Below are 23,197 nucleotides of genomic sequence, written 5' to 3'. Positions count from 1 at the left end.
TTAATTTACAATCAACTTGTAACTTAAACAAAACAAAAAAAAAAGGAAAAAACCTCGTTTTGAGAAAGCAAAAGTATCTTGTTTATAAGACGAACATAGGGCGCAGTTCTCTTTCATTTGTTTTACGTGCGTGCTAAACTTAAATTATGCATATACATAGTTGGTTTCTCTTTTTGATATAAATTACTTAAAGTTAAGTATAAATTTGCATAGTTAGGCATACATCACTATACACATAGATAATCATAATCATAATCATTCGTTAGCTCTTGTTAATTATCAACTCACTTGCTTATATTTGGTAGCACTTGCTATATATTTCATGGACGTAACTTTTTATTTTTTGTTTTGTATTTTTTTTAACGTTGCTTTGTATTTTGTTCGGTACGTATATACAAGTACAATTTACAACATGTCTATAATAACTATAATTTATTAATATATATATATATATTTATTTCTATAACTATATTGTTGTTCAATATCCAATTGTTGTTTGGTTTTAAATATATTATTTTTAGTTTTGTATTAAATACGAGTTGCTCTTGCTACAACAAATAATTGTTGCATTTAAATCTCGATTGCTTTTTTTTTCAAGTTTTTTTTTTTTTTTTTATTTTTATTTTTGTTTCGGGCAGTTGGCCCTTGTCAGTTTTTGGCTCTGTTTAAAAGTCCTTTACGCAAATAAGCACAAAGTTTCTTTACAAGCACACTTTGTTAAGTATTTATGTACAAAGAATATGTAACAAAAATATTTGCCGAATAATTGATTTAGCGAACAATTTTGTCAAGAACAAGAACTTGAAATTTGCGAAACTTTTTTTTGGCTGCTCTTTCGTTCTTTTTGTTTTTTTTTTTTTTGTTTTGTGTGTTTTTTTTTTAGTGGCAAGGCGACAAATCTTAAAGCTAGGCACAGGACAACGACGACGTTGGACACAATTAGAACTGCTTAACGGCTGTGCTCTGCGTCCTTATGGGTGTCGACGTCGGCGTCGTCCTGGCTAATCATCCCAGCGCCAATGGCGAGCGCGGCGGCACTGGCGGCGGTGTGGCTGTGTTTCTGGCTGTTGCTGTGATTGTTGCAGTGCTTGTTGTTGTTGTTGTTGCTGTGGTTGTTGCTGAACTGATTGCTGATGTGTGGCTGTTGGCTGCCGCTGCGGACATCGCGTTGGATGCCGGCGGCAGCTGACGTCAGGTGCCCAGCAGCAGCTCGCGTTGTGGAGCATTTTGCAGCATATTGGCGGTTTTTAAATGAATGCTGTAAGCAGAAATAAAGCCCAATTAGTATATATCAATATTTAAAAAAGTATGCTCACTTATTGTCCTCCAGCGACATTGTCTCCGATGAGCCGTGCGAGGCAACTGAAGTACCTGCAAGCGAACTTCGTATTGAGTGCGAATCCTCGGGAACAGTAAGCGTAACTAATAGTTTATGTTTTCGTTTGTATATGGTATAATATTTAGATTTAGACGTTTCAGCGTTTGCCAATTTGTATAGAGAGTTTGTTGTTTGTTTCCCAATTGTTGCGTTTCCCAATGCATTGTAGATTTTGATTTATATTATTTTGATTTGTTTGTGTATTTTGAAAAAGAATTTGCATTTAGTTGAGTTGACGAATTTTGGTTAAAATAGTTAGTGTATGTTGTGTTGTGCAAATAAAATAATCGTTTTTTTTTTAATTGTTATTTATCAAATATGAGCTGCAATAGTTTGTTCTAGGTTTGAAAACATGCAAGTGTGATAAAACAATAACTAGCAAAAAGAAATCATATGTTCAGTACAAAAATCAAATATATTTATTTTCGTGTGGCATTTAACTAGTATATTATATATATATATGTCTATATAAGGTTTTGCTAGAGCTACTACATTATGAATTTGGCTTTAACTTGAACATTAACTAAGGTTTGAGTGCTTGTGTGTGTGTGTTTTAAGTAGCACAAATTTATATATAAATGCAAACCTAAATTAAGGCAGAAATATAATTTTTAATATGCAATTGCATACATACATGTTTTGTTCTATATAAGGTTTAGGTTATAACAAGGAGTGTGGGGAGCATTAATAAATATATATATTTTTATATAAGTGTATATAAAGAGTAGTTAATAGATTAAGTTAGTTTTAGTTGGATTGTGCATTGAAAATCGTTGTACGAATTGCTGGAATCGTTGGTATCTTAGGAATTATCAGTTTTTGTTGGTTTTGTTTTGTTTTTGTTTTTGTTTGTGGAATATAAATGACTGATTTCTATAATATGTAAGTAATATCAGTAGTGTTTGAGAAATTGTACTCTTAAATACAAAACGTTGACTTTAGACAAAAATTACGTTTAACAATTTATGTGCTAGGCAACAATTTCGATAGCCAAATGTTGTACGAAAATTAAAGCTAATTATATTAATTTTTCTTCTTCAACTAATTAATTGGCATAACATTCAAGTTGAGCAACGGCAAATCAATAAGGGGAATAAATTCAAGTACAAATTTGAACTTAAATGCTACGACATATAGATAGAAGAAATAAACAGACTAAAGACGCGTATTCTCCACGCTCAGCGCATCATCATTATCGTCATCAACATCATTGACAACATTATGAACATAATTTTTATCATTATGATTAACAGCATTGTTCAATAACTTCTCCTTTTGTTTATCAGCTCCGTTCTGCATTAGGGTGCGTACGTTGTGTGCTGCTGGTTGTGTCTGCTGATGATGCTGATTCTCGAGCTGCATCTGAAGCTGCTGGCCTTGTAGCGCCTCCAGCGCTCTGTCCAGATCTAGACGATTGCGACTATCGCTTTCGCTACAATAGCTGTGCCGCTGATTTGATAATCTATCGGCTGAGGTGTGCTGCATATAATGAAGATGATGCTGCTGCTGCTGCTGCCAGGGATAGTTGAGGTTGTTAACGCTCTGGCTGCGGCTGTCTTCGGGGCCGGTAATCACAAAGCCATTGCTATAGAGCGAATAGCTACTAATCGCCGGCGAGGTGGCTAAACTAGTCATACTTTGATAGGTTTTCATTGAATACGCATCACCTACGAACAATAGAGATTAGGCAGTTGTTTTTTTTTTCGGATTGGGTTTTAGTTTTAAATTGGAGAGACGCCACACACAGTTATCACAAGTTGCCAAGAGACATTCCCGCGCAGACATTGAGAAGCGTATTTAATTGGATAAATGCGTGTGATACATATGGAGCGGACAATGTTAGACAAAATGTGATTGGGATGGAACATTATATCGAATGACATGTTGTGAACTGGTCGCATATTTAATATAAGCGTGACATGGCGCATTTTGCTTCAGCTTTTAAATATTTACACATATAATTGATATCGCTTATCTCTCCGTTTCTCGTATGTACATTTTTTAGTTTTTAGTGTCCGCAACAACCAAAACTCTATCAATAAACCGCTGCCTAGGGTAATATATATAAATATAGCCCACAACCGCACAAAATATAACATACGCCCGACTGCTGCAACATATTAATTTAAACGGGTCAAAGAACTTTGCGCCGCTGACTTAATGCAACATTTTTTCAAGCTTGTCGCAATTTGTGGGTTGAAGTTCAATCCAAACAATTAAAGAAAACGCAGCGAATTCTAACAGACGTGGCTTTATGTCAATATTACCTCATTTATACAGATATACGTACGTATATAACTTGAAGAAACTTTATAGACAGATATCATGGTTTTTTCTTTCAATTCACAAAGAAGAAAATTCAATACGACCGCTTAAGTTGACGCATAAACAATGTATACATATATGGCTTATAGAGATTGCCGATGATGACGCTGTTTTGAGTGCTCATCAGTGACGATCATTAAAAAACAAGCCTCCAGTAAAGCTGATATAAACAAATTTATGAATGTATATGCCATCACAACAAACCAAATAATAAATAAACTCATATATACAAAAATGGGAACTCTATGACAGACGTAAAACAATAAGTACACATATACCTTAAGCTCAACAAAAAATACAAATAAAGAAACTTTGTACATAAGTAATACGATTGTAAATCTAGAATACGTATAAGGTATGTAATACAGTAGAATTTTGTTTCTTTTTTCTTTCTAATTATATACATAAATTCCGATTTATAAGCTTGCACCACACACACTAAAAATTATAATCAAGTGCTGTTTATATTATTGTATAAATTGATAAGCTTTATATTGTTATTTTAGTACAGAAGCAAGCGTTAGTAAAGGTGTATATAAAGACAGTCAAGTTTAGTAGTTGTGCCATAATAAAGATATAATAAAGCTAACTCACCAGTTGCGCACTCGGATGTCTCATAGGACACTGTAGATTGTACCTCAATTGCGTTTTGTTCTTGTCTATCAGAATATAAAACAAAATATTAATTGCGGTTTATACATCATTATAGTCCAAATGTTCAACCTTGATATCACATCGGTTAAGACTTGCTTTTCCGTATCGGTATAGTCACGTCGGCGACCGGTTTTTTTCTCACGATCCGCCTCCACAAACATGCCTAGCGGTCGAGTAGGAAACTCATTGGATTTCGCTGGCGGAGGTACATCGAGTTTTAGATCCTTTAGCTTTTTCATAACGCGCTCCAGCGCCTGAATGGCATCGTCGTCATTGTAACCAAAATTCTTGTGCAGCTTCACCTGCAAGTATTCAATAATGCCATCCATATCCTTGAGGCGCAACAGCTCATCCTTGTGCAGATAGAGTATGGTCACGGCCATGGCCAATATAACACGATCGCCGTCCAGCAGAAAAATATCCCACACGCGTAAACTAAGACTAAACGGCACCTATAATACAAAGGGACGACTTCAATTAAATGGAACACGCATCGGCATTGACATCAGTTAACTCACGCGCTCCACAAAGACCACAAAGAACCACTTGATGGCATAGAGTAGCGCATCCACATTGTGTTTCATAAAATGCTTGTGCAGTTTACGCATTATCTTGGACAATATACGATCATGATGCTCGATGAAGCGTGTCAGCTTTGGAAAGCCCTCAATGAACAGCCCATGCATGCCATATTTACGATCCGTGATGAGCGTGTTGAGTGCCCAAAATGCCTCTTCCTCCTGCATGTAGAGCAATAATACGCCCGCCACACATGCCATGCCCTGACAGTAACCAAGCTCCGAATTGTAAATGCTGTAAGCGTTCAGCACATTAAACAGCGAGCATTGCTTGACGCTATAGCGTTCCCGATAGGCCAGATTGTCACGAAACTGACGATTTACGTCCGCATCGATTTGGCGTGTCTCAGTCGCATTCTGCTTGGCCATTTGCAGCATGCGCATATAGACGCCCGCATTGGTGTCCATCGAGTGCTGGACATTGAGCAGCTGTTTCCACGCCGGCCAGCGCATCCGATCCGGTATTCCCTTGTATACGCGCTTATGCAATTTCTCTTGTGGCGGCGGCCAGTGATTCAGCATTTTCACCCATTTTTTATCGCGCTCCAATTCGATCCTTGTGCGTTGCACTTCCTGGGAGTCGCGTGACGATGGCAGGCGGGAGTCGTGCATGAAGCCGTATCTAAAAAAAAAACCAAATAGATATTAAAAAACGTTTAGTTAATAATTTTCGGTGTCATCGCAACTGATAAGATACCAAGTAGCAAACGATTTCATCAGGAATACAATTTTGTAGCCTCTGTGCTTTTTATACATTCCAACGTACTGAGGCATATAATATATTGCCTTACGGCTAAGATAATCTAGGAAGCACTATTTAACAGTTGATCTTAAATATAAGAATATGGCCAAATTGAGAATATTTACTTTAGAAACTTACTACAAACTGCATTTACATTATTCAATCATTTTTCTAATGTTGTTGAACACTTTAATGCTCAATTCGCCCTCTTTTGCTGCCCATCATATCTGGTCCCATTGAAGGGTCTTACATTTTTTTTATCTATCACACAGATCATGTCACGATAAGTTTTAGCGTATAAACGGCATTAAGATACTACCACTTACTTGTCGGTTATATGATAGATTTCAAATGTGGGATTCTCCCAGGAGTCGACGACATTATTGGGATCCAGACCCAACTCATAGCGCTTGAATATGTCCTCGCGTTCGTCTTCGGCGCGTTTAACTAATGCATGTTGCTGTTGCTGCTGTTCGCCATTATCATGGGCGGGCGGAGCGGCTGTCATTGTGGGCGTGGGCTAGCAATCGGCATCCAATTGCTGCTTTTACTGCTGCTGCTATTCCGCTTGTGGTTGTTGTCGTTCTCCGTTATGGCTCCGTTTGGTGTTTGTGTGTGCTTGGCAAGAATGTTGAATGGGAGCGGCTGCTGCTGTTTGGCGATAGCGCGAAACTTTTGTTTTAAGATAAAAGCCAACCATAAAAAAAATACCAGCATTAACATATGAAAACGAACTCTAGTATGCACACAGTCACACACACAGGCACACATACACACCAATCAACAGTAAGTTTTGTACATTCATTTAAATGCAAGTCTTCGATTTCACTGCAAAAAAAAAGTTTGTTGCATGTGTGCGTGTGTTTTGCTTTTTAAATATGCAGCAGCAACAACAATAACAGAGAGAGAGTGTGAGCGAGAGAGAGGGAGAGCGCGTTAGCGTTGCCAAATGACGTGATATTCAATAATATTTAAAAGCGTCCCTGAAGCGGCATCAAATGTAAAACAACAACCATATACTACAAAAAGTTACTAAGAAAAAGAAAAAACGCCCCCACATCGAATGATCGAATGGGCAAGCAAGCGTGGTCTGGTTTTTTGATTCAGCAACTTTTACAATTGTTTTATGAATATTTGTTTTCACTAAAATTGATCTCCTTGTGTTTATCTTTTTACACTTCCTGTTTTGATTTTGCTCTGACATTTTTATTTTATTTTTGTCAACACTCACTCACGCTTACATGCAGACATGCACTCACACACATGCACAAACGCATAGCGTTTTGTTCTGGTGCTTTCACTGTTTTCTAGTTTTTGCTGTTTAGGCTGTTATGCCGTAGTGTTAAAAATTGCGCTTATTACCATTTAATTTTGTTATAATTTATGTACAATTTGTGTTCAATTAATAAAAATGAGCACGTTTACTGTTTTTTTCAGCCTGCATGTTGAGCGAGATTTGACTTAACAGAACTGACTGCCCCCACTTAGCAGACTACTGTTTATTAACATCGTCCAGCGTTGCCAGAGCTTGATAAAGGTTTAGCATTTGGCGCGCGTCACAGTACGGCAACACTAAGCGCGCTGAACTAGCTCGATACACAAACCTAACTATTATCGATAGCTTTGATACCTGGTTCGTACGTCTTCGACCATTTTTTTTGCGTGTATGTAGTTTTAATTGTGCTGGTCGAAAGAATTGTGTAAAAAGTCCATGAAAACGTCTCAAATTCATCCAAAAAGTGTTGTGCTGTGCACTAAACGCGTACGCACATTACAAAACATACGAAAAACAATGCACACACAATAATTCCATTGAATAAAACGGGTAAGAAAAACGCTATGCCCAAAGTGCGTAGCAAATTGCTCTCAGAGTTTCCACTGCTTTGCGCTGTACACACACTCTCGTTCAAACGAGCTGGATGTGTAGTTTGGGTACATGTTTTGAATGATGCTTGTCATCGGTCGATTATCAATCAGTTGATAATCGAAATTAAAAACCGCAATTAACTATCATTTGCCCGTATTCGCCCACGGTTGCAGCATTTGTCCATCAAAGCGGATACAGCCTGTCCCCAAACACTTCGAGCCGTTGCCACAAATTCTCCGGAGATTAACGACTGCATTTGCTGTTGTTCGATCGGCATGGTCTCAACGCGCCAAATGTGCGGCAATGCTGGAGGTGCCGGCTTCGATGAGACGCCAACATCCACCCGTGCCACGGTGGTGCGTCGCACCACACACTATCAGCATCATAATCAGCAGCAGGTTGCCACCTGCTCGTCGGCAGCGGGTGCGGCGGCGCCCGTTTTACAGTTTTTGGACTTGCCCACGGAGCTGATCATCAAAACACTCGGCTATTTGGATTATAAGAAAATCAGCAATTTGAGATTGGTAAGTGGCTAAAGAGAGCGGGGTATTGGTGGTTTGCATTATTTAATCAATAAAAAGCAATTTGCAAAGTGTAAGTAGAATGCGCGTGGGTCGTGTTTGGCTAAGTATGTAGCTAGTGGTGGGCTGAGGGGCAGGGGCATATTATTTCACTACCTGCATGCACTTGTACTTGTTGTTGTAATATTTATTATTATTACCACTGAAAAGTCGCTAACAGAGTTGACCGCGTGCCGTGACACGAACGGACACGATTCATGTTTGTGCGCGTTCAGGTAGTCAAGAAAACGACTAACCAAATGTAAAGGTATCATAATGAAAAATACCAAAAATAATAAACATTATTCTTATTGGAACAGGCCAGTAAATAATCGCTCAGTACAGTAATCTCTCGCAAGTTACCTTTTAATGCAAAATGCTTCTATGTGATATTCTTTTAGTATTAACAAATACCAAAGCTACAAATTGTTATAACTTGAGAAAAAATTTGAAAAGAAGTCACTTTTTAACATGAAGCTGTACGATATAGAGTCCGAGATCTTCCTCATGTTTTGAGAGGCATAGGAAAACACGCGAATGGCAAGTTTGAAACAAATTTTTATTGCAGTTTTTACATGAAAGCACTACTTTCAACCGATAATTGCAATAGACGCTATATTAAAAAGTGGTCTAGTCTGTAGAACGTAAAGTTATGTTAATGATAATTTGTAGACAGAGAAAGTTCTAAATACTGAGCGTTCTCTGTAGATTCACAATACCGTTTCAATATGAAACAGTTTTCGAAGGGCATTTCAAAAGCAATTACTGAAATCTGATAGCACGAAACTAAACGGCACAATACAAATAATTTAAAGTGCAAACAAATCGTGATGCGGTATGCGATGTATCTCACGCGCTCATCTCTATGTTTTTTTCTTGGTTTTTTGTCATGCATTTGATTTTGTGTTCATGTGTGTCTCTTTGCCTATGTGTGTGTGGCAAAGTTTGCATGTGTGTGTATGTGTATGTATGTGTGTATATGTTGTGCCTGAGTGCAGTAGGTAGGTAAATGTAATCTGATATATTTTTGAGATGTTCTCTAATTTTGGATGCGGGATGCTGCTGGCGTTACCCTTTTATACCAAATACCAATTGTTAATTCAAAAGTAATATAAAGTTTTTATTTTTCTGAAATTTGCAGGTGTCAAGTCGCATGAACGACATTTGCATGAATATGCTAAATGTGGCTTTCGCCAGGCAAATTAAGACGACTTTCAATCGCTTCCAGTCGATCAAGTCGAGCATGCCACGTCGGGAATCGGCACGCCGCCAGCATCCGCTGGCCTGCGAGTGCGACATCATCGAGACATGCTATATGCGCCTCTCATTGCTCCAGATGTCGATGGGCAAACACATCGAGCGTGGCCATTGCTGTTTCTTTCCGGGTGCCGTAAGTGTAGCTTGAAGTCGGTGTCAATTGGTTATTTCAAGGTCTTAATCAAATTTGTTTCACAGATACTTGATGAGGTGCACTCGATTTTGAACTATATCAGTATTACGCCGCGTTTGCAGCGTCCTTATCGTGTCACCGATGAACTCTTTGATCTCTCGACCATGGCCATGGAGTACTTTAAGGATCGTATTGAGCCCACGCTGCCGGGGCTGGCGTATTTCAACAAGGACTTCTTTCAATTGCCCGCTACCACAAAGCGGCGTAAGTTTTGATTTTGTAAATTGAAATCTTTTTAGTTGCTCATTAAACAGCATCTCTCTGTTTCAGCTACCTTGGCTATTAGCTCGGATCTCTCAGACAGTTCGAATAACTCACCACCTCAAAACCACATGGTTTTGCGTAAGGGCATACGCAAGATCAAACAGGGCATGAAGATGTACAATAATCAGCTATCGGTGCTGCGCACCGAGCTCCGCACCTGCAAGCGCAAGGCCGCTGAGCAGAGCAAACAGCTCGCGGAGCAGCAAAATCTATTGGCGGAGCACCAGAAACAGACGCTCGAATATGCAAACCGGCTGGATGAGAATGACAAAAAGAATGAGGAAATGGCACGGAAGTTTTCCACATTGTTGCAGGTGATTTAGTTAGTTAGTAAACTCGAAGAGATTCTAGAATCTCTATTTTAGCTATGTATATGTTAGATTATTTGACACGATCGAATGACTGACCAAATCGCTAGATCTAATGGGAAACGATTACGATTGCTCCCAGAGATTTGGAAAATGTACTTTAAACTGTTCTTTCCACATACCGGGGTGAAAAATTGAATGAAAGGTTGTCTGAACGAAAGTTAAATTAAAAAGTTAACATTAACACAATTACTGAATACTTGTGATAATAGTTGTTACTATATATATATTATTATATAGTATACATGTGTATATGTTTACCATATTTGCAGGAGCTCAACAAGTGCAAAACCGAGTTACAATTTTGGCGCTCAAAGAGCCCCGCCATATCGTCAGTGTGCAGCTCGTGCAATCAGAAGGTGGCACCAGTACTGCCGCCCGAGGATTTGCAGGCGCTGGTCAATCAGGGTGTCGATCCTGAAAACATAATCATTATCAACGATGAGACCGATCCAGAAGCCGATGCGGATGGCGCGGTTGAAAGCAATGCGAGCGGCTGTGAGCTGGCTGTGTCTGTTGACAAATCGTTTGCCTTTCCGGACGAAAGCACCACAGCCAAGCTGTTGGCCGTCAACACGGCCGCCAAGAATCAGAAACGCAAATATGCGGCAACGGTGGACACCGAAATCGCCGCAACGTCCAATGCAATTGCGTCCAATGCGACACCGTCTTATTCAAAAGCTGTGGCCCAGCAAACAACAAGCGCCAGCTGTGGCTATTCGACAAAACTCTTTTATGGCAATCATCAACGCAGCGGCGTCATCGTAAGTCCAGTGTCCATGAAGCTGGCAACGGTGCCAGACAATAGCAATGGGATGCCTCCAGCCAGTGTGCAACAGTTGCTGCAGCAACCAGACAATGGCGACGCATCATTGCCGGCCGTGGGGGCGACGGAGTCCGCGAGCAACTTGGTTCTCGTGGAGCAGGTGGAGGCGAAGAAGGCACGTAGAGTACAAAAGGCCAATAGGTGTTTAAATGCACATGGCAAACGCAGTAAATAAGCATAAAAACATATACAAATTAAATTTTTTACTACTTACTTATACATAAACATATATTTACATATAAAAGTCGCACACACGCACAACACACCCAGAGTGCAGCAAAAGGCTTGTGTGTGTGTGTCTGTGCCTGTGTGTGCGCTGTAGTGTTAAAAAAAAAAACAACAACAGAGGAATCAAATTAAATATATATACATACATATGTAGTTACCTATATGTACATGTATATCTTTTACGAACATTGATTATCATTATTATTATTATTATTATTATTACCATTTACAAAATGTATCTGTATGTTCTACACACAACCACAGCCACAAGCAAAATATAAAATCATTTTGAAACACATGTTCACAGCAATATGTATGTAGTTTTGAAGTATAGACAGAGCAAAAGCGATAATAATAATTTAAAAGCAAAATAATTTTTAATATTAGTAGCCACACACATAGACACAACAAATTAAGGCAGGTGTGGAAAAAAAACAACAACAAAAAATCATGAAAAGAAATGGCAAAGAAATATTTTAAATAAAACTTTAACGCATACAAAATCAAATGCAATGTGTTTGAACTTCTATCATGAAATACGATAAATATAAGAGGTTACTCTTATTGAAAAACTCTTTCGTTTACATAGAATTGCACTTGGACACCCAATCAATATTTCGGTGCGTTTTTAAATGTTGTGCCACTTCATGGTAAAATCTTAACTAATGCGGAACACAAACTTGAAAAAATGACAGCGTTGCCACCTAACAGAGTTAAAAGCGGTTATATTAAAAGCCGATATACAACACAGTCGTCCTCATCGATTGCGATAACTCCCTTTCGTTTAAACAGTTAATTATCGATAACCATGGGGCAAATTGAAAACACATAAAATATGTGAAAGTGCGCGCCCAACAAAGAGAAAATTGGGCTGTCGCGGTTGCTAAAGAGGCAACTAACTAAAAATAATCGACCGTGTGTGGCGTTGGGCACGCAATTAGCCAAAGTACTTAGCAAAGCGACGCAGTCGAGGGAAATATTCTGGTGGGGTCGGCTACCAGTCGAGAGAGCAAACCAATCTCCTGCTATATTTATAATTGGCGACTCCAACTAACGCGTCTGGCAGTCACTCTTAGCGCTCGCTTTTGGTCGAGCACAGCGCGCATTACCGTGAAAAAAATTAACCAAAAAATTTTTAAACGCTTTGCCTTGTTGCTTTTGCAGGCGGACAACACGTAATCGAGGCAAATGCAAGATTACAACGAAAAACTGAACGATGTCTACGATGAGCAGCTGGGCAGGTGCTGGAATTGTGTTAGACAAACATTGCATAAATAAATATATTGATAGATTTTATGTACATCATTTTGCAGGCATCTGGTGGCCAGCATGAGCATCGAGGCAGGCGAAACGCTGCTGGACGAGCGACCGTTGCTGGTGGCGCCGCATTGGGAATGCGGTCAGCTAAAGTGCGCCCAATGCTTGCAGGAATCGTATGTTATGTGCCGCAAGTGTCAGGTGTATCCATTATGCATGGATTGCAGCGAACATGATGCGTTCGAGTGCGAATTCTTTGCCAGCGGCGCGGGCAGTCGCATTAGCAAGGATTTGCTAGTTAAGAATTATGGCATCTGTGCGCTGTTGAAGCTGCTCCTGCTGCTGGAGCAGCCGGAACAGCGTGCGCTGTGCCAGACGCTGTTGGACACACCAGTCAAATTGGAGGACTATCGCAATGAGGATGGCCTGTGGCAAGAGCGTGATGAGCAGGTGGTGCGTCCGTTAATTTCCAGCGGCCTGGTACAGGCATTTCCCGACCAGCAACTGACAGCGGAAGTGCTGCACGCCCATTGCATACGCATCGACAACAGCGCTTACGAGGTGACCGCCCGAGACGGGGACACACTGAAGGGCGTTTATGTGCGCGGCGCCAGTTTGCCGCATAGCTGTGTGCCCAACACGGTGGTGGCTCTCGACGAGCAGTTCAACATGAAGCTATATGCTGCAGTGCCTCTAGAGAGTGGCGACATCATCTACACATCCTACACGAATCCACTGATGGGCACTAGTCAGCGTCAGCACCAGCTGCGTCTGAGTCGGCATAAGGAATGCGCCTGTACGCGTTGCCTGGATGCCACCGAGCTGAACACCCACATGAGCAGCATGAAGTGCAGAGACTGCCCCGATGGCTATGCCGTTTGCGAGCTGAGCGGCAGCGGCGATTGGCGCTGCCTTAATGCGAGCTGTGGCGCTGTCATTCCAGCCACCGAGGTGCACGAGCTGCTGGCCGAGGTGGGCAGCGCCCTGGTTGAGGCCAGGGGCGAGCTAAGCGCCTATGAGGCTCTACTCGAGCAGCACAAGCAGCTTCTACATCCCAACCACTTTCTGTTGCTGGACATTAAGCAGAATATTGCCAGCATCTTGCGTGCGGCAGCTCTAATGAATTCCCTGAATGATCCCTGCAAGAAACTGCTGGCACGCCGCGTTGAGCTCTGTGGCGATCTACTGCCCGTTTGTCGCGCTGTCGTGCCCGGTCTCTCCAAGCTTTATGCCATAGCGCTGTTCGAGTACTTGTTGGCCTTTGTGGAGCTAACCGAACTGCAGTTTGCCGAGGGCGATGTTAACAAAAAGGAGTATGTGGTAAGTGGGCTAAAATCTACACATATCAAATATGAATCAAATACCGAATCCTCTCACCCTCAATAGGCGCAGCTCACACGTGCACGCTCGGTGGCCAAGGAAGCGCTGGATTTGCTACAGTTTGAGCCGGAGAATTCGGCGGAGGGTTTTTTAACCGACCGTATTGGCGTGGAGCTGGAACGCATTGAATCCGATTTGATGAAATATGGAAAACTTTAATGCGAAATTGGAATTTATTTGTGTAATACAACTATACTGAAATTCCTTGAGCGGAGTTGTCGTTTAGGCGAACAATTTTTGTGTACTCCCTATATTTATTCCATACTTATTCAAATATTTTTATTATATTTTGTAGAAACCCCTTCGAGAAGATTTATAGAAAGAACAATTCTCTATTTTTTGCTTAACCAAAAAGTAAATATATTCAGGCATAAATATTTATCTATCAATAACTGGTACAAATTTGGGATAGTACGAAAACAAACACACAATATTAAATAAAAAAGCTAAACAAATGCCTTAATATTTTTTGTTGTAAGTTTCCGTAGGCTCTAATTTAACAACTTTTTTATGCGGAAGCTCTTGAAACCATACGTAAAATATTTTTAATTTTCAAATTTACAAATTACTTTAAGAAAACGAAACAAAGAAAAGTTATCCAAGGAGTTTGGAGTTTGGAGGAAATTTATAAGGCACACAATTGGAATCACGCCGAAACATAAGTGATTTGGCATTAGAGTTTCTAGTGCGTTGTCCCTGAACGTGCCCAGAGCAGGTTCAACAGCCAGCGGCAAAACAAAAGCAAGAGCTGCGGCAAATGGACCGAGTAATCACTCGATAGAGTAGAATAAATAAAGAATTGCTTTCAAATATAAATAAATCTAAAATGAACTCGTATCGTTCGAGACAATATCGGGCCTCAGTATACGAGTGCTAATTGGCGACAGCAGATGCAATTTTTGGCCCAAAGCAACAGAATCAAGGAAAACCTTTAGAATGGCCGCTGTAACGGAAGACTTTGCCAAAAAATGTGAAGTGAAGCAGAACGAAACGCTAGGCAGGTGGGTGCACCCACTCAAAGGAGTTGCCATTGATTAACCATTCATATGGTAGATATGTGGTCGCCGCTACCAATATTAAGGCCGGGGAAACGGTGCTGCTGGAGCAGCCTGTGCTGCTGCTGGCCAACAATGGGGATCGGCGTTGTTGCAACTGTCACCAGCTGACGTCTTCATTTTGCGGGTAGGTACATGGCTTCCATGATCATAAACAGCTGCTCATTAAGTTAAATCTCTTGCTGCTCGGGGAGTTGCCAGCAAGTGCCGCCTAATGCCACTGTGCGCGGACTGTGTGGAGCACCATGGGCCGGACTGCCGGCGTCTGTCTGAGCTGCAGCTGCAGGAGCAGCAGGTGGAGCAGCTGCAGGCGCACACAGAAGTCTGCAGTGCACTGAAGTATTTGCTGCTGCGGGAGCATGCCGAGAAGAGGTCACACTATGAGCAACTGCTGCAGTTGGAGGCACATCTAGCCCGGCGACGCGACACAGACATCTGGCGCAGCTATCGGACGGAGGTGATTGAGCCACTGCAGGCCTCCGGTCTGCTGCTGCAGTTGCGCAATGGCGCGGAGATTGACGAGGAGCTGCTGCAGCGTCTGCTGGCCATTGCGGATATCAATGGCTTTGAGATCCGTGCGCCAGAGTCGGGTGGTGCCATGCGAGGGGTTTACATGACTGCCGCACTCTTTGCCCATAGTTGCCTGCCCAATCTGGGGACGGCAGTCGATGAGCAGCAACGCATCAAGCTCTATGCGAATCGTATTATAGCCGCTGGCGAAATTTTGTACAACTGTTACACGGACATCATGCTGGGCACCGATGAGCGGCGTCGCATACTCAAGACGGGCAAATGCTTTGATTGCGAGTGTGCCCGCTGTACGGATCCCACCGAGCTGGGCACGCATATGAGTAGCTTTGTGTGTTCCCACTGTACTGGCGGCTACATAGTGCGACAGCCGGAGACTGGCCTGTGGCAATGTCTGCTCAATGCCGAGCATACGCTGAAGCCCGAGTTTGTGGTCAATGTGCTGGAACGCGCCAAGGAGGAGGTTTTCCATGCACGCGAAGATATTTATCGGCTGGAGCTGTTGCTGGCCAAGCTGGGGCGTCTGTTGCACGGCAATCACTATATAATGCTCGATCTTAAGCAAAATATAGCGTCCATATTGCGACAAATCCTGCAGAACATGGCACATCGACCCAATCGAAAGGTCTACGAGCGAAAGATACGTTTGTGCCAGGAGATATTGCTGGTCTTAAAGGTTGTGGCGCCGGGCATATCCAGACTAAAGGCGATTGCCTTGTATGAGCTGGCCAACACTCAAGCAGAGCTCGGACGGAAATTGTACAGTGAACAGGAACATGACGCTGCGGATTTACTGGTAAGTATCATATTACATTTTCTTTTTCAATATAAAGTTTTAAAATAATAAATAAAACAGGCAGAGCTGCAGCAAATTGAGATAATGACGCGAGAATCACTACGAATGCTGCTTTATGAACCTATTTCCACACCGGAAGGTCAACTGGCACGTAATATGCTTAGAGAATTGAAAGAGCTGCAAAATGATATGAAAATGCTTCAGCAACCAAACGACGATGTTGTTATTTAAAAAAACGTTTTTTCCAAATATTCTTTTGAAGTAAACAAATTGTTTGTTTTTTTTTTCAAAATATTGCAATTTGAATGGCACTTCCGTTGGCGCAAAAATCGATTACTTGCTACTTAGTTGGTGTACTCGAAACTCATCAATGGCCGCAATCGATAATTTCAAGTGTTGCTAATGTAAAAAGTTTATTTAGTGTTTAGAGCTTTCCTTTTGTTGAATGATATTACGCATATTAATTGAAAGCTTGACGTAGCTTCTAGTGCAATTGTTTTCGAACATATGAGGAAGATAAAATTAGCGAATGGCATGGCGACGGCGCTTTTGTCAAAAGAACAGCTGATTGACCAAAATAAAACAGGCGATTGATAAAAGTGGAGACAATGCAACTGACGGTGGCTGGAAAACAAGCAACCCTAAGCTCAAAATAGGGTGACAACAGAAAAAACAAAGGTGGGCAGTGCACAAAAGCTGCAAGCGACGCCGACGCAGCCTGCTGTTCATTTACAGTTTGAGTGCTTTTGACGCGGTCCACTCGGCAATCTCAGTTAGTTTCTCAGTTTTGCTTCAGTTGCCCAATACTCGCTTCGCTTAGCTTTCAATAAACTAAAAAGTTAACACGACATGCAAATGTTGAATGTAGCCAAACGCTAAGCATGCCACAGAATTATACAAAATTGTGAAATTCATAATTGCTGCGCATTGTTGTCTACTTGCAAAATAGAAAATCCCCACTGCCAGCGACGTCATCGTCATGGCTTTGGCCAGCGCAGCGGGCGCTCTGCTCAAACCACAAACGCCGCTCCAGCAGCTGCTCGAGGACATTAACTTTCAGCGCACCAAGGAGATGCGACAGCTGCTCAAAGATGGTAAATAAAACTACTTAAACAAAGTTTTCAATTTTTAAGAAAATTTGTCTACATTTGCACATTATCGATTTGTCAAGCGCCCATCCGGCAACTCCTTCCACCCTTGTACATTACACACACAGCTGTTGTTGTGTATGTCTGTGTGTGTGTGATTTTGCCCCACTTTAGCGCACTTATTTGCGTAAATATATAAAGGCTTGCTGTATGCATTCAAATTAAGCTGTTTGTATTAGTGATCTCAAAGAGCTTTTTATCCGTTTTCTGTTTTGTTTTTGTTTACTCTTAAAGGTTCTTGTCAGCAGTTATCTGTTTTGTGTAGGTGTGCGACAAATAAAAATCCTCCCTTGTGGCAGGGCTTGACTGATATGAATAAAGTTGCAGTGTTGTGTAAATATATACATATATGTATATATGTGCGCTGATATCGACTAAACTTTTGAAGTTGTTTGTACAGATATGCCCTGATAGGAGTCTGAAATCTAACCGTTTATTTTAAGATTTTATTATGTAATGTTTCTTGCGTTACTTAAAAGATATATGTAAATTAATTTCTTCAAGGGAAATCTAAGCTGGGTTTTATTGTTTTCGATTATCTTGTTATATCGCAAAATGATTTAATTTAATTTTTTCCACTGAGAAACTCGAATATTTTCTAACAAAGCATAATTTTAAGCTATGCTTAAGAGGTATATCAGAATATTACCCGCAATGGTAAAAATTACAAAGATGCTTTTTGTCAATTATAGCAACAGCTTTGTTACCTAAACCAAATTAATTATACCTTTGCAGATGGTGGCTTTGTGGTGCTGCAGGGCACTACCTACTGGACGGATTTGTTTGTGCGTCATTTTCTATTCCAAACGGAGCCCGTGCACAGCATCGACTCGGATGATTTGCTTTTCTTTGTGCGCAAAAAGCACGTGAAGAGCTCCTCGCGCCACATGCCAAAATATGAGGTAAGTGCAAGTAAGTCCGAATGGCGTACTCAGCTCATTAATTTGTTCCCTCTTTGCAGACTGAAGTTGAGGTATTTCGCAAGGATTCACGCAAGTTGCCCATTGGGGATCCGGATGTGGACTGGGAAGAGACCGTCTACCTAAACATGGTCATACATCAGTTCGACTACACGTTAACATTGGCCATATGCACTAGAACCTCGCCCAAGGAGCTGCAGGTGCTGCGGCGGCACTCGCAGCGCGTCTATGCCAGTCCCAGCCGCCGAAAGATGGACACCAAGGGCGAGGGCGAGGAGATTACTTACCCACACATATGCTTTATGGTGGACAATTTCGATGAGGTGTTCAGCGATATATTGGTGCGTGATGGTGAAATGGTGTGCGTCGAACTGGTGGCCAATGACAAAGATGGCGCCGTTCAGGGCGTTATTTTTCTCGGCTCCATACGCTACGATGCGCTAAAAAAGGTGTATGATGCCAGAGTGAGTAATAAATTGGGCTTTTATGTTTTCTTTTCCATACTTCCATATTGGTATTTTGCTTGCAGCAATCTAGTCTGAGCTCCAAGGTGGCGCAGCGCATGTCTTTTGGCCTGTTTAGCAGCGGCGCTGGCGTACAGACACGATGCGAATTTGTGCGCATGAAAGGACCACAGGGCAAAGGTCATGCCGAGATGGCAGTGACCAAACCCAAAGGCTCCGGCGTTGAAACGCCTACCAGCGAGCCGGGCTTTTGTGCGACAGACATGTGGGACGAATGGGAAGAGGAGAACGATGATTATTGCACGTACCGACACCAGCGCCGGCTCAGCGATCCCAGCGCCAATCTCAATAATTTCTCACGCTACGGCTGGCGCACCAAGAACACAAACCAGGACATGGTTAGCAGCGGCACCAGCGCCAGTGCCGGCGCCAAGGCGCGCTCCGAAAACGAAGGCCTCGACACGCTGGCCAACGAAGTATCCGAAATCGAGGCAGGCGATTTGCGGGATGGTAATTAACGTTTTTCTTGCTCTATTCTTTTACATGTATATTCGCAATGGTTTCACAGACATATCGTATTTTTTTAATTTATGTTTTGTTTTGCATGTACTCTCAGCTCATTTGTAAAATATTTAACTAAAAATTCCATTATGAATATCGTAAATGTAGTTAATTGCGACTATTTCGAATTTTGCTTTATTTTGTTGCGCTTTTTCTGCCTGCTTTGTTCTGCTTTCCTAACTTTTGTTTATGTTTCCTTGTAAACATGTTGTGGTTCCTAAGATTTTCCTTAAATTAACAAATTTCAAATTAAAATTAACCAGCAATAATGTGTGTATATATATCCAAGGACCAACGAATATATATATCTAAAAAAAATACTTTACTTTGCCGAGAAAGCAGGACAACTATAAACAACAACAGAATATCAAATTTTTTGATTACAACTTCAGTTTGCTTTTCTTTTAAGTATTCTAAATAAAGTGTTAAAAAAAATGGGCAATACATTTAGAATCGAAGTACTATAATATTAGAGCACATTTAAAGACAAAACTAATGAGAAGCAATTCGTTTTTATTATGTTTTTAATTTATACAATAATTCAAAACAAAAGACCAATTTTTATAAAGTAAGGCCTTAGTTTAAATTGTTCAATCTTGAGGACACCCTGGCAGCTGGTAGGGGTCTTCACTATTGTAGATATTCATAAAATACAGCCTATATGTTCATTGTAGCTTCAATGCGAGCTTTTCGCTGGGTTTTTGCTCTTTGAATACCCGTTCGCCATATTTCACATAACACCACCTGCTCCTCGACGCCGAAAACTCCCCACCTCACCCCGACAACCACTTCTAGTGCCCTCGCCTATTAGCGCTATCCTGGTTTTATTTATTTGCTTTTTTTAATTTGTTGGCAAACAATTTTTATTTTATATTTGCTTGAAGACCGAGTTACACTCGGTTGTTGTATGTGTCGTTGTATATGCTTTATAAAAAAATGCAACAAACCGATCTATATCTACTTGTAGATCAGCAACGTCCTGCTTTCTCGGCCTCCGCAGCAAAACTGCATACAAATCCAAATTGTGAAACGCTCAAATTAGCAGCTGGCGAGCCAGACCAAACGCCACTTGCCACAAACTCTCAGCCAGTTGCGACTCAAGCCGGCGAGTCCACGGCCAGTGCTGTCACAGCCGTCACACCGCCGCCGCTCAGTGCGGCCGTTGAGGTGACGGTGGGCAGCGCCGGCTCCGGCGACGATGTGGGCAACAGCAGCACGGGCTGCAATTGCTTTGGTGGCGGCAAGAAGTGCAAGAAACGCTGGACCTCATCCGCGAACAGTGCCAACGACACGCCCGAAATGTCCGAGATATACTGTCCCAGTTGCGAGGATGCGGCTAACGAGACGCCCGCCTGCCTTAGCAAAATGCCGGACAAGCGGCAGACCAGGCTCAAGCCCAAGCCACCCAGCATATTGTGCGTGGAAAGCGAGTTGGTGGTCGGCAAGCGGGGCAGCCTCCGGCTCAGCGATGGCAAACGCAAGGGCAACAACATTACACGCAGCGTATCCTTGAGCGCCGCAGATCGGCGAACGAGTGTGCCAATGCCCAGAAAGGTGACGCCAACGCGTGTGCGCCTGGTCAAAACCAAGGAGCTGGATAAGGGCGAGGATAAGGATAAGGAGAACGATAAGAAATCGTCGAATCAGAAAACAAATAGTGCCAGCAATTTGCTGGCCAAGATGTCACCCAAAAGGCTGCGCAATGCCAAGGCCAGCGACAAAGAAAAGGAAAAGAGTAAGGACAAGGATAAATCCAAAATCGCTGTAAAGTCCAAAACTGGCAGCAGCAACAATAACCATGTCAAGGCTACAACAGCTCCATCCAAAACGGAGGAGTATGAAATTGCGGATGATGCTACTTCCCTAAATGGCGAATCATTGGATGCCGGCACATGTGCAGCTGCTGGCGCCGCCAAAATAGCCATACTCAGCGAAAGCGACAGCAAACTGATGATTAGCGTGCGCGGTCGCGAAGAGCTGCCCGTGGTGGAGGAGCAAGCCCCGACGCCATCGCCATCGCCGCCCGTTATGGCGCCGGCGCAACATTTTGTAAAGTGTTTACGTGTACCTGTGAAATCAGAGAGCCATCCATTGCAGCTGTCATCGGACAGCGCAAACAACGATAATATTGTGGAGCCGGAGTCGGAGCCGGAGCCGGAGCTGGAACAGCAGCCCCTGCTCAATGGCGAGGCGGATGCGGCCAATGGCAACCAAACGGCAGCCAGTAGCGCCACATTGCCTCGCACCGCCAAGCAATCCTACTACAACAAGGTGCTGCATCTCGTGCCCAAGCGTCGCACACCGGACGGCACCAATATCTACTACTGGTGCGATCTTCCCAAGAAGGCGCTCAAAGGTTATTTTATATCCCATACAAATTTGATATTCATAACCCAATCTGCATGTTTCTTCGTACTTGAATCTTGCTGCGATTGCAATCTTTACTAATTTATTTCGTTATTTTTTTGCTTGCAGAACTGGACGATGGCGCCTATAATCCTCTGTGGACCAGTCGTGGCTTTACGCAATCCTTTCACTTCTGGAAGGAGAATCGACGACAACAGTCTACGCCGCTCAACGCATTTCTTACCTATGTCACTCTGCCCTGGTGGAGCATTGCCAAGGGTAACTGCCTTATAATATTAATATTTAGTCTGACTTATCAAATAATATCTGAACCATTTTATTCCTTATGCAGATCTTTTGGATCATCGGGAGACGCCCATACTGACTTTTTAGTATTAGACCCGCTCGATGCTTGTGATTTGCTGCTAATCTATGCTTTAAAGTATTATATATCTCCAATTTATTAGTTCTCAACTTCTGGCAAATCATGTGATCTGTTTTACGTACATTAAACAAATATTTATATATATCTCAGATGGCAGCCAATCTATGGCTGCTCCATTCATTATAGTTTACTTTTGGTTCACCTTGACCAATGCCAACGCCCGCAGCTAAGTTGAGTTTCCTAAGCTATGCCACTTTCTGTTTGACTAGGGCATTATTAGATATACTAACTATATATGCGATATACTTATGTATGTGTGTGTGTAGCATGTTTGTATGTAAATGCAGCGCTGAGCCAACCTACAAATTTATAAACTACTTATATAGATATTATAAATATATACATACACCTACTAAAACGCTGCATTTTGAGGTTATATTAAAGAATTGTTACCAAAAATAAAAACGATATGTATGTAATAATGCGATTTGTAAATTATATGGCAACATTTATACTATATACACATATATATATATTTATATATATATATATGTATATATTTATTAGAAAAGAGCGCAACTGCGAAACGAAATAAAGAATTTGCGTACAATAAGTAGAGAATTTTTATTACAATTGCTATTGTTGAATGAAAACGAAAATTCGAGAAAATCAGATGAAAAGGCAACCTAAAATTTAAGACGCCTGGAACAATATTTTAATTCTTTTGAAAATAATTCGAAATCGGAATATATTTTTATTTTTTGAGTACATTGATTATCGTTCTCTACAAGTTTTTTTTGATTGGAAATTGTTAAAATTAATTTGTTATATTTTATTTATTATTTATATTTATATATTTAACACAAGGAAGACTAAATATTATTGTTATATTAGTTATAAATTTATTGGTTTAGCTTTAATAGCATATCTCAATTTGTAAATGAGGAAAATGGCAGCTTTCTCTTATCCAAGCAGATGCCGTGGAAACTGTTTAATCTCAAGAAGCAAAGTGCACATGCAAATTCATATGCTACTTATATAGTACATACAATCAGAATATATAAAATACATTGGCTCGATGATAACTGAAAGTGCTCGAAATGGGATTCAGTCAGTT

At 41.5% G+C, this 23,197-nt stretch overlaps 5 protein-coding genes across 9 annotated transcripts; 4 read left to right on the top strand and 1 right to left on the bottom strand.

Annotated features, from left to right (window-relative positions):
* Positions 1 to 56: 56 nt before the first annotated feature.
* Positions 57 to 7,125, bottom strand: LOC115758237 (USP6 N-terminal-like protein). 3 transcript variants are annotated; one of them, XM_030698794.1, is made up of 7 exons: positions 7,040 to 7,121; positions 6,004 to 6,328; positions 4,876 to 5,557; positions 4,427 to 4,809; positions 4,298 to 4,362; positions 1,317 to 1,422; positions 57 to 1,258 (listed from the first exon to the last, which is right to left on the bottom strand). In XM_030698794.1, the coding sequence occupies exons 2-7, from the start codon at positions 6,183 to 6,185 to the stop codon at positions 1,192 to 1,194; spliced, it is 1,485 nt and encodes a 494-aa protein (XP_030554654.1). In that variant the 5' UTR covers positions 6,186 to 6,328; positions 7,040 to 7,121; the 3' UTR covers positions 57 to 1,191. The 3 variants fall into 3 exon arrangements, with proteins under 3 accessions (XP_030554654.1, XP_030554650.1, XP_030554651.1); XM_030698790.1 differs by lacking the exons at positions 57 to 1,258; positions 1,317 to 1,422 and adding an exon at positions 1,804 to 3,045 and having other exon boundaries at positions 7,040 to 7,125; XM_030698791.1 differs by lacking the exons at positions 57 to 1,258; positions 1,317 to 1,422; positions 7,040 to 7,121 and adding an exon at positions 1,804 to 3,045 and having other exon boundaries at positions 6,004 to 6,464.
* Positions 7,126 to 7,309: 184 nt separating this feature from the next.
* LOC115758238 lies at positions 7,310 to 11,252 on the top strand. The gene is made up of 6 exons (XM_030698795.1): positions 7,310 to 7,502; positions 7,718 to 8,068; positions 9,246 to 9,494; positions 9,560 to 9,758; positions 9,825 to 10,132; positions 10,459 to 11,252. Exons 2-6 carry the CDS (start codon positions 7,820 to 7,822, stop codon positions 11,185 to 11,187), a joined length of 1,734 nt encoding a protein of 577 aa, XP_030554655.1. The 5' UTR covers positions 7,310 to 7,502; positions 7,718 to 7,819; the 3' UTR covers positions 11,188 to 11,252.
* Positions 11,253 to 12,343: 1,091 nt separating this feature from the next.
* Positions 12,344 to 14,302, top strand: LOC115758239 (SET domain-containing protein SmydA-8). The gene is made up of 3 exons (XM_030698796.1): positions 12,344 to 12,481; positions 12,554 to 13,817; positions 13,884 to 14,302. Exons 1-3 carry the CDS (start codon positions 12,429 to 12,431, stop codon positions 14,034 to 14,036), a joined length of 1,470 nt encoding a protein of 489 aa, XP_030554656.1. The 5' UTR covers positions 12,344 to 12,428; the 3' UTR covers positions 14,037 to 14,302.
* A 155-nt stretch (positions 14,303 to 14,457) lies between these two features.
* On the top strand, positions 14,458 to 16,510 carry LOC115758236 (SET domain-containing protein SmydA-8). 2 transcript variants are annotated; one of them, XM_030698788.1, is made up of 4 exons: positions 14,458 to 14,878; positions 14,931 to 15,059; positions 15,134 to 16,256; positions 16,317 to 16,510. In XM_030698788.1, exons 1-4 carry the CDS (start codon positions 14,814 to 14,816, stop codon positions 16,485 to 16,487), a joined length of 1,488 nt encoding a protein of 495 aa, XP_030554648.1. In that variant the 5' UTR covers positions 14,458 to 14,813; the 3' UTR covers positions 16,488 to 16,510. The 2 variants fall into 2 exon arrangements, with proteins under 2 accessions (XP_030554648.1, XP_030554649.1); XM_030698789.1 differs by lacking the exon at positions 14,458 to 14,878 and having other exon boundaries at positions 15,015 to 15,059; positions 15,127 to 16,256; positions 16,317 to 16,509.
* A 158-nt stretch (positions 16,511 to 16,668) lies between these two features.
* Positions 16,669 to 22,659, top strand: LOC115758234 (uncharacterized protein KIAA0930 homolog). 2 transcript variants are annotated; one of them, XM_030698786.1, is made up of 8 exons: positions 16,669 to 16,934; positions 17,206 to 17,350; positions 18,140 to 18,306; positions 18,366 to 18,788; positions 18,854 to 19,298; positions 20,317 to 21,705; positions 21,825 to 21,974; positions 22,048 to 22,659. In XM_030698786.1, the coding sequence occupies exons 2-8, from the start codon at positions 17,236 to 17,238 to the stop codon at positions 22,086 to 22,088; spliced, it is 2,730 nt and encodes a 909-aa protein (XP_030554646.1). In that variant the 5' UTR covers positions 16,669 to 16,934; positions 17,206 to 17,235; the 3' UTR covers positions 22,089 to 22,659. The 2 variants fall into 2 exon arrangements, with proteins under 2 accessions (XP_030554646.1, XP_030554647.1); XM_030698787.1 differs by lacking the exon at positions 20,317 to 21,705 and having other exon boundaries at positions 16,690 to 17,350; positions 22,048 to 22,650.
* The last annotated feature ends 538 nt before the right edge of the window (positions 22,660 to 23,197 follow it).

The sequence above is a fragment of the Drosophila novamexicana genome, unplaced genomic scaffold (assembly GCF_003285875.2).
Source record: "Drosophila novamexicana strain 15010-1031.04,08,12 unplaced genomic scaffold, DnovRS2.1 tig00000137-arrow-arrow-pilon, whole genome shotgun sequence".
NCBI classification, from domain to species: domain Eukaryota; kingdom Metazoa; phylum Arthropoda; class Insecta; order Diptera; family Drosophilidae; genus Drosophila; species Drosophila novamexicana.
This window is presented reverse-complemented; position numbering and strand designations above follow the sequence as displayed.